Genomic DNA, 14,791 nt, shown 5'->3' with positions numbered 1-14,791 from the left:
CACTTTCCCACCCCTGCCTTTGGTGGAGGCACCAAGCCCCACATAGGACTGTCCACATTCTCTTGTGCATGTCTCACCTCAGCTTAGAACAGGGGTCTCGCTCAGCATACTCTTCACACCCACTGGGTTATATCTTTCTTCTCAACTAGACTGTAAGTTCCTTGAAAACAAATACAGTCATGCACTGCCTTAATGACATTGTGGTCAAGGATGGACCACATATACAAATCTGTCCAGAAGGTAATCAGCCATGTAATAGGAAAAATAGAGACCTTTATTGAAGAAGATACAAGATACAAGAAACATTGTACATTGGACAATGATTCCTCAGTCCCTTCAAAGTAGGCACCTTGGGACCTCACACAGTTCTCCCAGCGTCTCATCCACTGTTCAAAACACTGCAAAATCTTTTGTTGGAATCACCATCAGCTGCTCTGTCATATTTTCCTGAATCTTATTGATGGTCTGAAGTCTCTTTCCTTTGAAAGGTGATTTTAGTTTTGGGAAAAGCCAGAAGTCACAGTGCACCAATTCAGAGCTGTAGGGGAGCCGAGTCACCTGGGTGATTTGTTGTTTCACCAAAAAACTCTGCACAAGACGTGATGCATGAGTGCGCGCGTTGTCATGACGAAGTTGCCAATCACCAGCTGCCCACAGCTGCAGCAGTTTTCATTGTATTGCGTCTCTCAACCAATGAAGAACATTGAGGTAGTACTTACTCCTTATTAATTGTTTGGCCTGAAGGGGTGTACTCATGATGGACAACACCTTCCCACCTTCTTGCTGTGACTGCTGTGTCTTCTTCAAGCATGGAGAACCAGGCGACTTCCATTGGGATGAGTGGGCCTTCCTTTCTGGATCATAGCTGTAGACCCACATTCATCTCTGGTTATGAACTTGTTGAGGAAATCTGGTTCATTGGTAGCAGTTTGAATCCAGTCAGTAGCAACTGCAACACAATGTTACTTCTGCTCTGGTAACAGAAGCCACGGAACAAATTTTGCCACGACATGTTCCATGCCAAGATCCTGTGTCAAAATCTCTGACACAATAGTTTTTGGAATCCCCAGGTCAGCTCCTAGTTCTCACACTGTCAATTGCTGATCTTTGCTAATTGCAGCCCGTACACGTTCAACATTCTCAGGTGTTCTGCTTGTTGCAGGCCTTACAGAATGTGGGTCACTTTCAACAAATTCTTGACCATCTTTGAAGCATTTGTGCCACAGTTTTATTTGTGCTATACTCATTACATCACCCCCTAAAGCCTTCTGAATCATCCAAATAGTTCCTGTGGATGAATGTTCAAGCTTAACATAAATTTGATGCAGATTCATTGCTCCACTTGCTCAGTCATTTTGAATGTGATGGCCACACAGTACACGTGCTCACTCAATGACATCTACCGCCTCCACTGACTAGTAAAGTGAAGTCATTGTTCATGCATGTGCATTCCAATCCTCTCCTTGGCTGCCAGGTTACATGGCATTATATTAACAATGGCTAGACTATTTCCAGACAGACCTCATACAACGGTGGTCCCATAAGATTATAAAGGAGCCGAAAAATTCCTATCATCTAGTGATATGGTCCTAGCAGCTATAAAAGCAGTCAGTGCTTTCTGAAAACTGACACCTCCCCAAGAAGAGCCTTAAGCAGATCCTTCAGGGGGTATTGTGGAAGAAGATATTGCTATCATAAGAGATGACACCTCCATCCTGTTATTACTCCTGAACACCTTCCCGAGGGATAAAATGTGGAGAGGGAAGACAGCAGTATTGATGATCCTGACCCTGTGTATGCTTAGGCTAATGTGTGTTTGTTTTTGTTTTTAACAAAAAAGTTCAAAAAACATAGAAAAAAAGCTTATAGAATAAGGACATAAACAATATTTTTGTATAGCAGTACAATGTGTTTTAAGCTAAGTTATTACAGAAAAGTCAAAAATTAAAATGTAAAGTAAAAAAGTTACCGTAAGCTAAGATTAATATGTTATTGAAAAAAATTTAAACTAAGTTTGGTGTAGCCTAAGTTTACAGTGTTAATAAAGAATACAGTATTAGAATGTAGTCCTGGTATCCCAAGGTTGCAGGTTTGATTCTTAGTCAGTACTCATACAAGAATCAACTAATGAGTCCTGGCTAGTGTGGCTCAGTGGATCGAGTGCCGGCCTGTGAATAGAAAGGTTGCTGGTTCAATTCCCGGTTCAGGGCACATGCCTGGGTTGTGGGCCAGGTCCCCAGCTGGGGACATGTGAGAGGCAACCGATCTATGTATCTTCTCAAACATTGCTGTTTCTCTCCCTCTCTTCCTCCCTTCCCTTCTCTCTAAAAGTAAATAAGTAAAATTAAAAAAAAATTAAAAAATGAATGTATAAATAAGTGGAACAACAAATCGATGTTTCTCTCTCTCTCTGCCTCCTCCCCTCTAAAATAAATTTTAAGGAAGACTCCAGCCCTGGCTGGTGTGGCTCAGTGGACTGAGCACCAGCCTGTGAACTGAAGGGTTGCCAGCTCAAGTCCCAGTCAGGGCACATGTCTGGGTTGTGAGCCAGGTCCCTAGTTGGGAGCTCACAAGAAGAAACCACACATTGATGTTTCTCTCCCTCTGTGTCTCCCTCCCTTCCCTTCTCTCTAAAAATAAATAAATAAAATCTTCACACACACACAAAAAAGAGTCAACCAATGAATGCATAAATAAGTGCAACAACAAGTCAATGTTTCTCTCTCCCCTTTCCTCTAAAATTGATTTAAAAAAAGACAACAGTCGTATACAGTAATGGCCTAGGAGTTTACATTCACTCACCCAATCTTATAGGCTTCATTCATGATAAATGCCCTATGTAAATGTACCATTTTTTATTTTTTATACTGTATTTTTACTGTACCTTTTCTATGTCTAGATACACAAACACTTACCTTTGTGCTATAATCACCTACAGTATTCAGTATAGTAACTTGCTGTACGGGTTTGTAGCCCAGAGGTGCTAGGCCTCACCACAGCCTGAGTGTGTCAAAGGCTATGTCACCTGTGTCTGTGTAAGGGCATTCATCCTGTGATGTTTGCACGGTGAAGTCACCTAGTGACCCGTGTCTCAGACTGTACCCCCTCATTAAGAAATGCATGGCTGTACTATATCTTGATTTTCTCCAAGATCCATGCTCAGCATCTGGCACAGGAGTTACCTAACAAATGTTGGGTGAGTGAATAAATATGCTCTTGTCTCAAAGAATCTCACAACCACCCACCTCACTGCATAAGCCAGGACCCTATGTTTCACTCCTGACACTTCTTTTACCGCATATCCACTCCATCACCAAATCAACTTAACAGCCCTGATGGCTCTCAAAGCAGTTTACTTCTGTCCCTCCATCCCATCCTGCTGCAAGCCACCACTGCCTGCAGCCTCAACTAGTGCCACAGCCACCTGATGGGTTACGCTGCTGTCCCTCTGGCCCCCTCCACTCCATCTACACTGCAGCCAGAGACCTCAAATGCAAATGTGATTTTTATTTTGTTGAGAGACTATTTATTTATTTTTAGAGAGTGGAAGGGAGGGAGAAAAAGAGAGAGACATCCATGTGTGGTTGTCTCTCGTGCGCCCCCAACCGGGGATCTGGCCAGCAACCCAGGAATGTGCTCTGACTGGAATTGAACTGGCAACCCTTTGGTTTGCAGGCTGGCACTTAATCCTCTGAGCCACACCAGCCAAGGCCAAATCTGATTTTTAAATAAATAAGATCCTTCACATGGCCTAGGCCCCATCCAGCCTGACCTCTGATCGCTCCCGGCAGGCCTCTCTATCTCTCACTGCTCTTCACACTGCCCTTCTTTCAGATCCTTGTGTTCATTATGCTTCCGTCTGTGGCAGGACCTTTGCACATGCTTTCCACTGCCTGGACTGCTCTCTCTTCTTTCCCTGGGAAGTCACTAATTGCCCCTCCTCCACTTCTGAGCTCAAGGTCCACTTCCTGAGAGGCTCTCAGCCTCCTTGACCAGGTCAAATGTCCCTGTTATCAGGTCCTTGTAACACCCATATGCCGGACTTCTTCTTTGTGGCACTTTTCATAAATGAACTTCTTTTCAAGATGTTGACATATGCTTATATTTCAAAAACCACAATTTCCAAAGCAAATGGAGCAAAAGTTGGGCTCCAGTTTAAACCAATAGACCTGTACAGACATATTTATTTATCCAACCTTAATGGAATTTTAATCAAGAGATCCATCAAATTTTAAAAAGAACCTGGCCCTGTCCGGTGTGGCTTCAGTTGGTTGGAGCATTGTCCTGTAGACTGAAAGGTCATGGGTTCAATTCCTGGTCAGGGCACATACCCAGGTTGTGGGTCCGATCCCTGGTTGGGGTGCGTATGAGAAGGCAACAGATTGATGTTTCTTTCTCACATCAATGTTTCCATCTCTCTCTATCTACCTCTCTCCCTTTCCTTCTCTCTAAAAGCAATGAAAAAAGTGTCCTCAGGTGAGGATAAAAAAAGCTTAAAAAGAAATAAAAAAGCACCTGTATTCAGAGAAGAGCTGAATATTTTCCCCATTTGGCAAAACCAATTAGCATCAAAATATTTGCCTTTATAACCGGAAAATTTTATTTTCATTGATGTCCACTGGTATTGTATTTAGGTTACAGGTTTCTTTTTTTCTTTTTCTTTTCCTATTTTACAACTTATTGGAGTTTATGTTACATGCTTAAACATTCACTCATTTTAAGTCTATATTTCAAGAGTTTTAGTAGATGTACACAGTTCTGCAAAAGTTTCCTGGTGCCTCTCTTTACCTCCTCATCCCCCTGACTCCAAGCAACAACTAATCTGCTTTCTGTCACTTCAGTTTTGCCTTTTCTAGATTTTCCATTAGATTTTTATATAAACAGAATAATACAATATGCAGTCTTTTGTGTCTGGGTTCTTTCACTTAGCATGTTTTTAAGACTTATCCATATTGTATGTCTCACTGGGTAGTATTCCATCATATGGATATATTATTCATCTGTTGATAGACATGTGGGTTTTTTCCCATTTTGTGGCTATTATAAATAGTGCTTCTTTGAACATTCACATACAGGATTTTACTTGGACATGTTTTCATTTCTTGTTGATAGCTATCTCGGAGTAGAGTTGCTTGGTCATATGGGAAGTGAATGTTTAATTTTTAAAGAAACTGACAAGCTGTTTTCAAAGTAGCTGTACTATTTGCATTCCCACAAACACTGTATGAGACTTCTAGTTGCTCCATATGATTTCCAATACTTGATATTATTAGTTTTTTTAAGCTATTTTACTATAGTGGTATCTTATTGTATTTTTAATTTGCATTTTTCATGACCAATGGTGTCATATACTTGTTGGCTATTCATATATCTTTTGTGAAATGTCTGATTAAATCTTTTGCCCATTTAAAAATTGTGTTTTTGTCTTATGGAATTTTGAGAGTTCTTTGTGTATCCGAATGGATGTAAGCCCTTTGTCAGATACATGCCTTGTAAATATTTTCTTTCAATCTGTGGCTTGCCTTTGCATTTCACAGGTGCAATTTTACATGTGTATGGTTATCTGTTTCCTCCAGAAAAGATCCATGAGAGTAGGGACTAAATCTGCTTTAGCCTGACACAATGCCGGTCACATAGTAGATTCTCAATAATATTTTGTTGAGAAAATTCAGTGAATCTGAAGTTTCGCTCCATATCTTTCCTTTAAACCCTCAAGGGAGACTTGGGTTAAGGTTCTAAAACATGAAGTATCTCCTGGAACAATGCCAGTGAAGGGTATCCATGACTCAAAATAGTTTCTGATAATCCACTTCGGGGGCCTCATGCCTTCCCCATGAAACGCTGGAATTTCAGTTTGAAGAGGGGTCTTGAAGCAGCATTTACACGGAACTATACTAATTTTATTTAGAATGTATGTTTATTGGCTGTATCTTGGAGATTGGGGCAGGGTGATATAAGGAACCAGTTCAGGCTATCCCTCGGTGCAAGGGCTCTGTACAGTCTTTCTTTGCCCTTAGGCTTCAAGCCCCTGCCTGTCCCAAAGGAGACCACCAGAGGGCGCAAGAGCTCGGTTCCCAGCGGAGAGGAGGAAAAACCGCTGCGTCTGCAGTTATTTAGTCAGGGAAACCTCAAGGGTTTACATGCAGCTGGGTTGAGGGAATGCGAAGGACAGGCAGGGGGGCCGAACGAGAGGCCAGGGCTGGAGGTCGCTGCTCAGCATTGGTTTATTCATCACTTAGTGGGTATGTATGGAGCCCAGATCAGACAATGAGGAAGACAGAATATTCACGTAGAGCGAGAACTGTTCATTAGCATTTCTAGATATATTTACTATCTCCAGAACCTTTTAACATTTCATTATCTCGTTTGGGACGAAGTCAGCCAAGAGGAATCTGCAGATAAGGAAGCCGAGATTCAGAGGGCTGGGCAACTTCAGCAATTCCCCAAGACGGCCTTTTGGGTGGCGGTCTCGGCTGGGACGCTGCCGCCGGTTGTCTAAGCGGTGCAGGGGCTGAGGGGCTTGGTGTTGCTGGAGGTGCGGGGCACGCGGAGTCGGTGACCGTTCCGTGGTTACCCTGGCGACTGGGCGGCAGTCACTTGGTGCAGGAGGCATGCGGCGAAGCGGAAGGAGCATGCACGGCCCTCGGCGGTGGCTACCGTAGTCTGGTGGCCGGTCATGTGTCCAGGGCTTACACGCCGCCGCTGCTCCGTCGTCACATGACCGGCTTTTAGCCATCATGGCGGCGGCCGTGGTGTAGCTTCCGGGCTGAGCTACAGCGAGTGTAATGGGCTCCTACCCGGGGTGAGGGGTGGCCTCCACCTGGGGGGTGGGGAGGATCTGGCCCCCCTCAACCCTCTCCTGTCCCCGACATCACCCGAATTCCGCTCGTCCCCTCCGCGCGGTGCCTGGCGGGACGGGCAGGCAAGACAGGGCCCGGGTTCAAACCCAGCCGAGCTCTCTCTGTGCTTCGCGACAAGCTCCTGTCCGTCTCTGTGCGCACCTCCCTCGCCTGGGTTCCCTCCATTCTCCTTTCTCCAGCCTCCTCTCCTCGCAGGTAGGATCGTCGGTGGGACCGGAGCGCGGGCGGGCGCGCCCCCCGGGACCATGTCCGGGTCCGAAACAGAGCCCTTCCTCAGCCAGGCGGATGACACAAACGACAGGCCGATGCCAGGCACCCCGGCATTACCGGGGCCCATGGGGAACCCGAAGGCCGAAGGTCCGGAGGGCCCGGACCGGGAGGAGCTGCAGCGCATCACGGGCCTGTCTGCGGGCCATTCGGCTCTCATAGTGGCCGTGCTGTGCTACATCAACCTCCTCAACTACATGGACCGCTTCACCGTGGCTGGTAGTGGCTTCTGGGAGGAAGTTAGACGAGGGGAGGGGAGTGGGGTCCCGAAGGTGAGGCTGCCTCCCGGATCCCATCCTGAGTTTTCTTCCCAGGCGTCCTTCCGGATATTGAGCAGTTCTTCGATATCGGAGACAGTAGCTCCGGCCTCATTCAGACCGGTGAGTGAAGGCCTGTCCTGGTTACCCAGCAGCGATTTTCCCTTTTCTTACCCTAGTAGGGACCACATGCTGGCATGCCTGGGGCCTCACTGATGAAGGAATAGTGGCCAGAGCTAGGGGAAGAGATGGCCCTGATTCTCCTCTGAAATTATTCTGGCTCGTTAGCACGCCTCATTTAAAGAGAGAATAGGTTTAGTGTAATAGTTAAGACAGTCAGAGGGCTGATGTGAGGATTAGGTGATATACTGCCTGTGAAGTGAACGTGGTAGGCACCCAATAAATAATGGCAGAAGAGAGTATCTGGAATGGGGAGAAGTGAGTTTTACTTGTTCAGATCTTTGGGATTTGTGAGAGGGGAAAACTGCCAAATCCTCTTTTACTTCCTTCCATTCATCTTCAGTGTTTCGGATCACCTACTATGCGCCCAGCTCTGGGGAAAGTGGTGATAACATGTACATAACTTGTCCAAGACCTTTTATAAAAGCCCGTTGTCTTCCAATCCTCCCATCAGCCAAGGAATAGGTTTTACTATTCATTTATAGAGGAAGTAGTTAGGATTAGCTACAGTTTTTAAATTTATTTTTTTATTTATTGATTTTAAAGAGAGAAACATCAATTTGTTGTTCCACTTATTTATGCATTCATTGGTTGATTCTTGTATGCGTCCTGACTGGGGATCAAACCCGCAACCTTGGCATATTGGGCCAATGCTCTAACCAGCTGGGCTACCTGGTCAGGGATATAAAGAAATTTGAGACTTGGAGAAGACTTAAGACTTGTCCAGAGTCACACACCAAATTAGAGGCAGAAGAGGAATTTGAATCTGGACCTTGCAATGTTCTTTGCTCCAGTCCAGACCAATACGGAACTGGAGGTATTTAAGGCAAAGTCTAGAGAAATGAAAATGGATTCAGTGGTCACGGAGTGCAAAACTCTAAAGAGTTGTTGAATTAAAGAAGAAGCAAACCTTTCTCAGCAGCCCCATTCCCTTTTTCACCCAACACATGTTGTCTGGGCCCCTGTTTCATGCTGGGCCATTGAGGAATAATGGCAACATAGTCATGGCCAATACAGGTGGTCACTGTGTTCATGGAGCTGATATTCTGCTGTGCCTGAGGGGCAACAGTCCATAAAAACCTAAACTGGTAATGAGAGAATGTTTCATAGGAATTAGTGTTATGTAAAAGAAAACAGTAAATGTGGTAGAGACTGGTTGTGTGGTGCCTGAAGTACCTCTGCTGGAACCTGAACTCGCTAAGCTCTGTGAAGCTCGGGGGAGAAAAGAGAATGTTCCAGACAGAGAGGAAAGCAGTTGAAAAAAGCCCTAATATGGTGTAGAACGTGGCCACTGGGCTAGTGGGGTGCAGAGAAAGAAAAGAAGCACTTGAGGTTGAAGAGGTAGGGAGGGGTTAACATCAGACAGTACAATGTGGGCCATGATATGGAGTTTGGATTTTGTTCTAGGCTGGATGGGAGGAAGTGATGAGTCAGCTGGGCCATCCATTCTACAATGGAAGGTTTGAAAGACATCTAAAATGGGGTTGGACTCCCCCTGGCAGGAAGCTCTGATGGTTTCAGGGTTGGGAGTTATTCCTGCCTCCCTTGCCCTCCCTGAGCTGGGTGGCGGGTAGGATAAGGGTACTGGGGCTGGGCTGTGACTCTCTGCTTCCCCTCAGTGTTCATCTCCAGTTACATGGTGTTGGCACCTGTGTTTGGCTACCTGGGTGATAGGTACAATCGGAAGTATCTCATGTGTGGGGGCATTGCCTTCTGGTCCCTGGTGACACTGGGGTCGTCCTTCATCCCCAAAGAGGTGAGGCCCCACGATGGCTCCTGCTTCCAGCCCCTCTGCTCCCCCATCAGTCTTTGCTTCTGTTCTATGTAATCATTGCAGACTGGGCCTGGGGAACTTCTGCAGTTTCTTTGGTCCATGCCATTAACCCCTGCCCCAATACCTGCCCCCCGCCCCCCCACCTGCCTTGCCTAAATTAATCTGCCCACATTGTGCTTTCCCCTTTCTTTTCTTTTTTTTTTTTTTAAATATTTATTTATTTTTAGAGAGTGGGGAAGGGAGGGAGAGAGAAGGAGAGAAACATCAATGTGAGGGAGAAACATCTTATCAGTTGCTTCCCTGGACAGGGGACCAAACCTGCAACCCACGCATGTGCCCTGACTGGGAATCAAACCAGTGACCTTTCGCTTTGCAGGACAACACCCAGCCAACTGAGCCGCAGCGGTCAGGGCTTCTCTTTTCTTTCAGAACCTTCTCTCCATCATCCCTGCTCCCCCTGACCATTGACACCTTCCACTCAACACCTAAACAGTCCCATTTCTTTCTCTACTGTTTCTTTCCTTCTCTCCCTTACCCAGACTGCCCTCTGTCCCTCTTCCCCTTCCTAGTCAGACTTCCTGAAAGGCCTCCTTGACCAAGCTCCAGTCTGGGTGAAGGAACAACCAGGAAGAGGTCTCACTTCGCCTGCATTTTCTCTCCCACTTGCCCCTTGAGCACTGCCCGCTGAGCTGCCCACACCACTCCATTGCCAAAGCCAATAGTGACCTCTCGGTTGCTACATGTGGCTCCTGCTTCCTGGTCCTCCTCTCACTAGATCTCCCAGGAGCCTCTGGCTCTATTGACCCACTTCTTCCTTCTGGAAACCCTCTTCTAACTTGTGTGATGCCATTCTTCTGGTTTTCCTCCTGCCTCCCTGGTTGTTGCTCCTTTGCTCCTTTAAAATCCCCTGTCTGTCCTCCTTTCTGCCCCAGAACTCTGTCCTCAGCCTGAAGCACTACACACTCTTCTTGGGTGATAGTACCCTGTCCCTGGCTTTGGGGGTCTTTGGTAGGCAAACTGAAACCCCACCTAAGATCATTATCCACTATTGGATGGGGTGGGCAAGATAGAAATTAAGATTTATTTTGCACTTAGTGGGCACAACAGTTATGTGAACAAGTTGTTATCTCCCTTTTTCAGATTAGGAAACTGAGGCTCTGAGGTTAAGTTGCTTTCTCAAAGCCACAGCCAATAAGTAGGGGAGCCAGCATTTAAGCTCAGGCCTATCTGATTCTAAAACCCTGGCCTTTCCCGCCATCCCTGCCTCCTCTCCAGAACTGGCTGGTGAAGTAGGCTGGGAGGCTGGCTGTAGGGTGGGATGCCACCCCCCCACCCACCCCATCTCGTTCCCCAGCGATTCTGGCTGCTCCTCCTGACTCGGGGCCTGGTGGGGGTCGGGGAGGCCAGTTACTCCACCATCGCACCCACCCTCATCGCTGACCTCTTCGTGGCAGACCAGCGGAGTCAGATGCTCAGCGTGTTCTACTTTGCCATCCCAGTGGGCAGGTGAGTGGGCCTTGGGTTTGCCTGGTGGGGAGGCAGAAGGGCCTGGCATTGGGCAGGACTGACCAGCTGTCCCTTCTGCTCTCCTGCCCCTTTCCTCCAGTGGTTTGGGTTACATTGCAGGCTCCAAAGTGAAGGATGTGGCTGGGGACTGGCACTGGGCTCTGAGGGTGAGTCTGGTCACAGCCTGGGGGAAGGTCAGCAACATTGCCACTGATTCCCCCACTCCCAGCCGTTTTTATTTATTTATTTATTTTTATTTTTTTAACCTTCCGGCACCCCATTTTAAGGCAGTGCTTACTCTGCCCAGCCTGCAGAAAGCCTGGCTGCCCTCACCACAAAGCCGTGTGCTAGACAGAGCTCTTGGTTGTAAAAGGGCGAGCCCCCAAATGGGACTGGATTGGCTTTCGTAACAGAAAGCCCCAGGGTACGCTTCAGCCAAAATCGCATCCAGGACTCTCACCGTCACAGGGCTTTGATGGCCCTTCTCTTAGCTCTCCTTTCCTCTGTGCTACCTTTATCCTCAAGCAGGTGAAACCTCCACGTGTTTATCTCCCCATTTAGGAACTTTGACACCCAGGATCCTTGAGCAATAGTCCTGGGTAGAATCTGATTAGATGAACGTGGGCCACATGCCTGCCGTTGAATCAGTCACCGAGGCTGGGGAAGTTAATAGTACTCTTGTTGGCTAAGTCTGGGATACAAGCTCTGCCCTATTTGAACCACATGGATTGAGAGAAGTGAGGGGAGTGGTTTCCCAAAAGCAAATTAGGGTGCTGTTACCAAAGAGGGAGCAGTTAGGCTTGCAGAAATGGGCGTGGACCCTAGTAGCAATTGCGTCTCCCTCCAGTTGCAGGTTCAGCTTCCTTGAGCAAGCACTTACCCTGGTAATTGAGGTCTTGGTGCCCGACTTGCCTTTACACACCTTTCCTTTCTCCCAGGCCCAGGGGTTGAGTGTGTCTGCCTGGGCCTGTCCTGAAGCCAACTCTTTCCCCAGGTGACACCAGGTCTAGGAGTGGTGGCTGTACTGCTGCTGTTCCTGGTAGTAAGGGAGCCGCCAAGGGGAGCTGTGGAGCGCCACTCAGACTCACCGCCCCTGAGCCCCACCTCGTGGTGGGTGGATCTGAGGGCTCTGGCAAGAAAGTGAGTTTAATTCAATCCTAACCCAACATCTAGATGCCCAGGAAGGCCAAGCAACTGGGTTGAAATTGATGTGGGGGTGGTCTTTGTTTTCTTTCCTGTCACTACTGCCTCCTGTGGCAGTTGCATGAATTACAGGCCCAGACCTGCGTGCCCTGCCCTTATTAAAAATAGGCCAGGAAGGGAGAATAGAGTCCCTACCCCAGGACCTCAGTGGAGTCTGACTTCCTCCTTTCCAACGGCTTTTGCAGCCCTAGTTTCATCCTGTCTTCCCTTGGCTTCACTGCTGTGGCCTTTGTCACGGGCTCCCTGGCTCTTTGGGCTCCTGCGTTCTTGCTGCGTTCCCGTGTGGTTTTGGGGGAGACCCCACCCTGTCTTCCTGGAGACTCTTGCTCTTCTTCTGACAGGTACCCAGAGAGGGGCTGGGATGGATGGCCTGCAGGTGGCAGGGGATGGAGTGGAAAGAGTATGATTCAGACTCAGACAAGGAGAGAACTTGAATCCCAACTCTTCAAGCTATTTTGCTCTCCCAGAGTTTTAGTTTCCTGGCCTGGGAAGTAGGTGACGGGAACTTCCTGAACCTTGTGTGTAGTACCTGAGTAGACCTGGGTTGTGAGGGTGGCTGGGATGGATCATCTTCCTCTCCAGGCCATAGGGGTGAGGCTAGGGGGCTTTGTAGGTGGACAGACTAGCCCCCATGCCCCTCTCCCTGCTCCTCAGCCTCATTTTTGGGCTCATCACCTGCCTGACCGGGGTCCTGGGTGTGGGCCTGGGCGTGGAGATCAGCCGCCGCCTCCGCCGCTCCAACCCCCGGGCTGACCCACTGGTCTGTGCCGCTGGTCTCCTGGGCTCTGCGCCCTTCCTCTTCCTGTCTGTTGCTTGTGCCCGTGGCAGCATTGTGGCCACTTATGTGAGTAGCCAGCAGGTATCAAGAGGGGCTGTTTGGGGTCCAGGGTGGAGGAGTGGTCCACTGGGGCAGGACAGGTCAGCCAGCATAGTGGGTCAGGGCCAACTCTGGAGTGGGAATGCCTGGTTTTGAATGTCAGGTGTTGCCCTTCCAACTGTGTGGCATTGGCTGTGTTGTTTCACCATCTGCAAAAAGGGAATAATAATAGCTCCTGTCTCATAGGGGTGTTGTTAGGACTAAATGAGTTAATAGATGGGCCTGCATGTGTTTGTTCTTGTGCTGAGATCAACCCTGCCCGCCCCCCCCCCGCACCTCTTGCCTCTAGATTTTCATCTTTATTGGAGAGACACTCTTGTCCATGAACTGGGCCATTGTGGCTGATATTCTGCTGGTGAGTAGGTGGGCCATTCCAGGGTTGGTCCAGAGGCTGATGGGAGCAGGGAGTGAGTTTAATTGTAGCCTTTATCCCTTCTTCAAAACCCAGCCCCAGAGTGACTTCAGAGTCCAGCCCCAGGTGGGCCTATAGTCCAAGCCTGCCCTGTTCTTCACCCTAGTCAGCCCACAGAGCTGGGCTTCACCTATGACCTCAGCCTAGGCGGAGCCTTCCCCCATCTGTGCCCTCTGTCTTCTGCCCCTCCCCGCCAGTATGTGGTGATCCCTACAAGACGTTCCACTGCTGAGGCCTTCCAGATCGTGCTGTCCCACCTGCTTGGTGATGCTGGGAGCCCCTACCTCATTGGCCTGGTGATCACTGCCCTCTTGCTGGGGTGGGGGTCGGGGTACCCTGGGTTCTTAACACTGGCCAGAGGCCAGTGGCCTGAGCTGGGCTGAATTGGCCCCAGTTAGGGTCTGGCCCCGGTTAGGCTTCTGTGCCAGGCACCTCTTACCTTGGATCCTTAGCTAATGGGAAGGATTTTGTCTTTGCAAGTTTCCACATGAGGCCATGGACCTCTCCCTGGAAGTCCAGACACCCTTCACTGGCTCCATTCTTTGTTCTTCTGGAGTTTGGGGTCCCTCTCTCCAGTGCCCTCTTTAAGACTCCTGCTGGCTTTCCTTTCCTCATTTCCCCACAGATCTCTGACCGCCTCCGCCGGAGCTGGCCTCCTTCCTTCTTGTCTGAGTTCCGGGCCTTGCAGTTCTCGCTCATGCTCTGTGCCTTTGTCGGGGCACTGGGCGGTGCAGCCTTCTTGGGCACTGCCATCGTCATCGAGGGTGACCGTCGGCGGGCCCAGCTGCATGTGCAGGGTCAGTTAGACCTTCCTTCTGTCTATGCACAGCCCCTTGCCCAACTGTTAGGTGCCACCTGCTCGTCCATTCACCCGCCTGTGTAGTCCTGTGTAACCTGGCCTCCCAGGGCACAGCTCTCCCTTCAACCAGCCTCGGTTCTGCCTGGCCTACAGGCTGATGTTCCACTATGTCCACAGCTCCGGGGCTCCATCCAGTTCCCACTGCCTGTCTGTCCCCTCCCAGGCTTTGTGTCTGTCTGCACTTCCAGCCCTGGCCCTGACCTTCCCCCTCCAGGTCTGTTGCATGAGGCAGAGCCTGAAGATGACCGTATTGTGGTGCCTCGGCGGGGCCGCTCCACCCGGGTCCCTGTGTCCAGTGTGCTCGTCTGAAGGGCCGCCACTCACCTGCATACTGACCACAGCCGGTCTTAGGTTGGCCCCAGCAGGCACCGGGGCCCAAACACTCGGCCTGGCCCAGCATCTAGGAGGGGTGTCGGGCCGTGTTCCAGCTCCCACACACTACACGGGCAGCCAAGGGTGGGCAGCCGCGGTCTGCGAGGGGACCGTCCTCGTTCACTGGAGCGGCCCCAGGGTCGTGGTGCTATTTGTACTGAATAAAATTTGTAGTCAGACCCTAACTGCTTGCTTGAGTCTCTGTGGGTGCCAGTGACCACCAG

General features: G+C 49.1%; 1 protein-coding gene across 6 annotated transcripts; it reads left to right on the top strand.

Moving 5' to 3' along the window:
* The first annotated feature begins 6,134 nt into the window (after positions 1 to 6,134).
* SPNS1 (SPNS lysolipid transporter 1, lysophospholipid) lies at positions 6,135 to 14,752 on the top strand. Of its 6 annotated transcripts, none has more exons than XM_090277435.1 (13): positions 6,135 to 6,242; positions 7,056 to 7,346; positions 7,442 to 7,507; positions 9,184 to 9,320; positions 10,693 to 10,844; positions 10,945 to 11,011; positions 11,839 to 11,984; positions 12,233 to 12,388; positions 12,702 to 12,891; positions 13,214 to 13,279; positions 13,534 to 13,632; positions 13,962 to 14,133; positions 14,410 to 14,752. In XM_090277435.1, exons 2-13 carry the CDS (start codon positions 7,106 to 7,108, stop codon positions 14,502 to 14,504), a joined length of 1,587 nt encoding a protein of 528 aa, XP_090133561.1. In that variant the 5' UTR covers positions 6,135 to 6,242; positions 7,056 to 7,105; the 3' UTR covers positions 14,505 to 14,752. The 6 variants fall into 6 exon arrangements, with proteins under 6 accessions (XP_090133561.1, XP_090133564.1, XP_090133560.1 ...); XM_090277434.1 differs by lacking the exon at positions 6,135 to 6,242 and adding an exon at positions 6,359 to 6,782; XM_090277432.1 differs by lacking the exon at positions 6,135 to 6,242 and adding an exon at positions 6,359 to 6,802.
* The last annotated feature ends 39 nt before the right edge of the window (positions 14,753 to 14,791 follow it).

The sequence above is a fragment of the Furipterus horrens genome, unplaced genomic scaffold, assembly GCF_987537825.1.
Source record: "Furipterus horrens unplaced genomic scaffold, mFurHor1.1.pri manual_scaffold_5, whole genome shotgun sequence".
In the NCBI taxonomy this organism is placed as follows: domain Eukaryota; kingdom Metazoa; phylum Chordata; class Mammalia; order Chiroptera; family Furipteridae; genus Furipterus; species Furipterus horrens.
The sequence above is the reverse complement of the archived record's forward strand: the minus strand, read 5'-3'. Positions and strand labels throughout refer to the sequence as shown.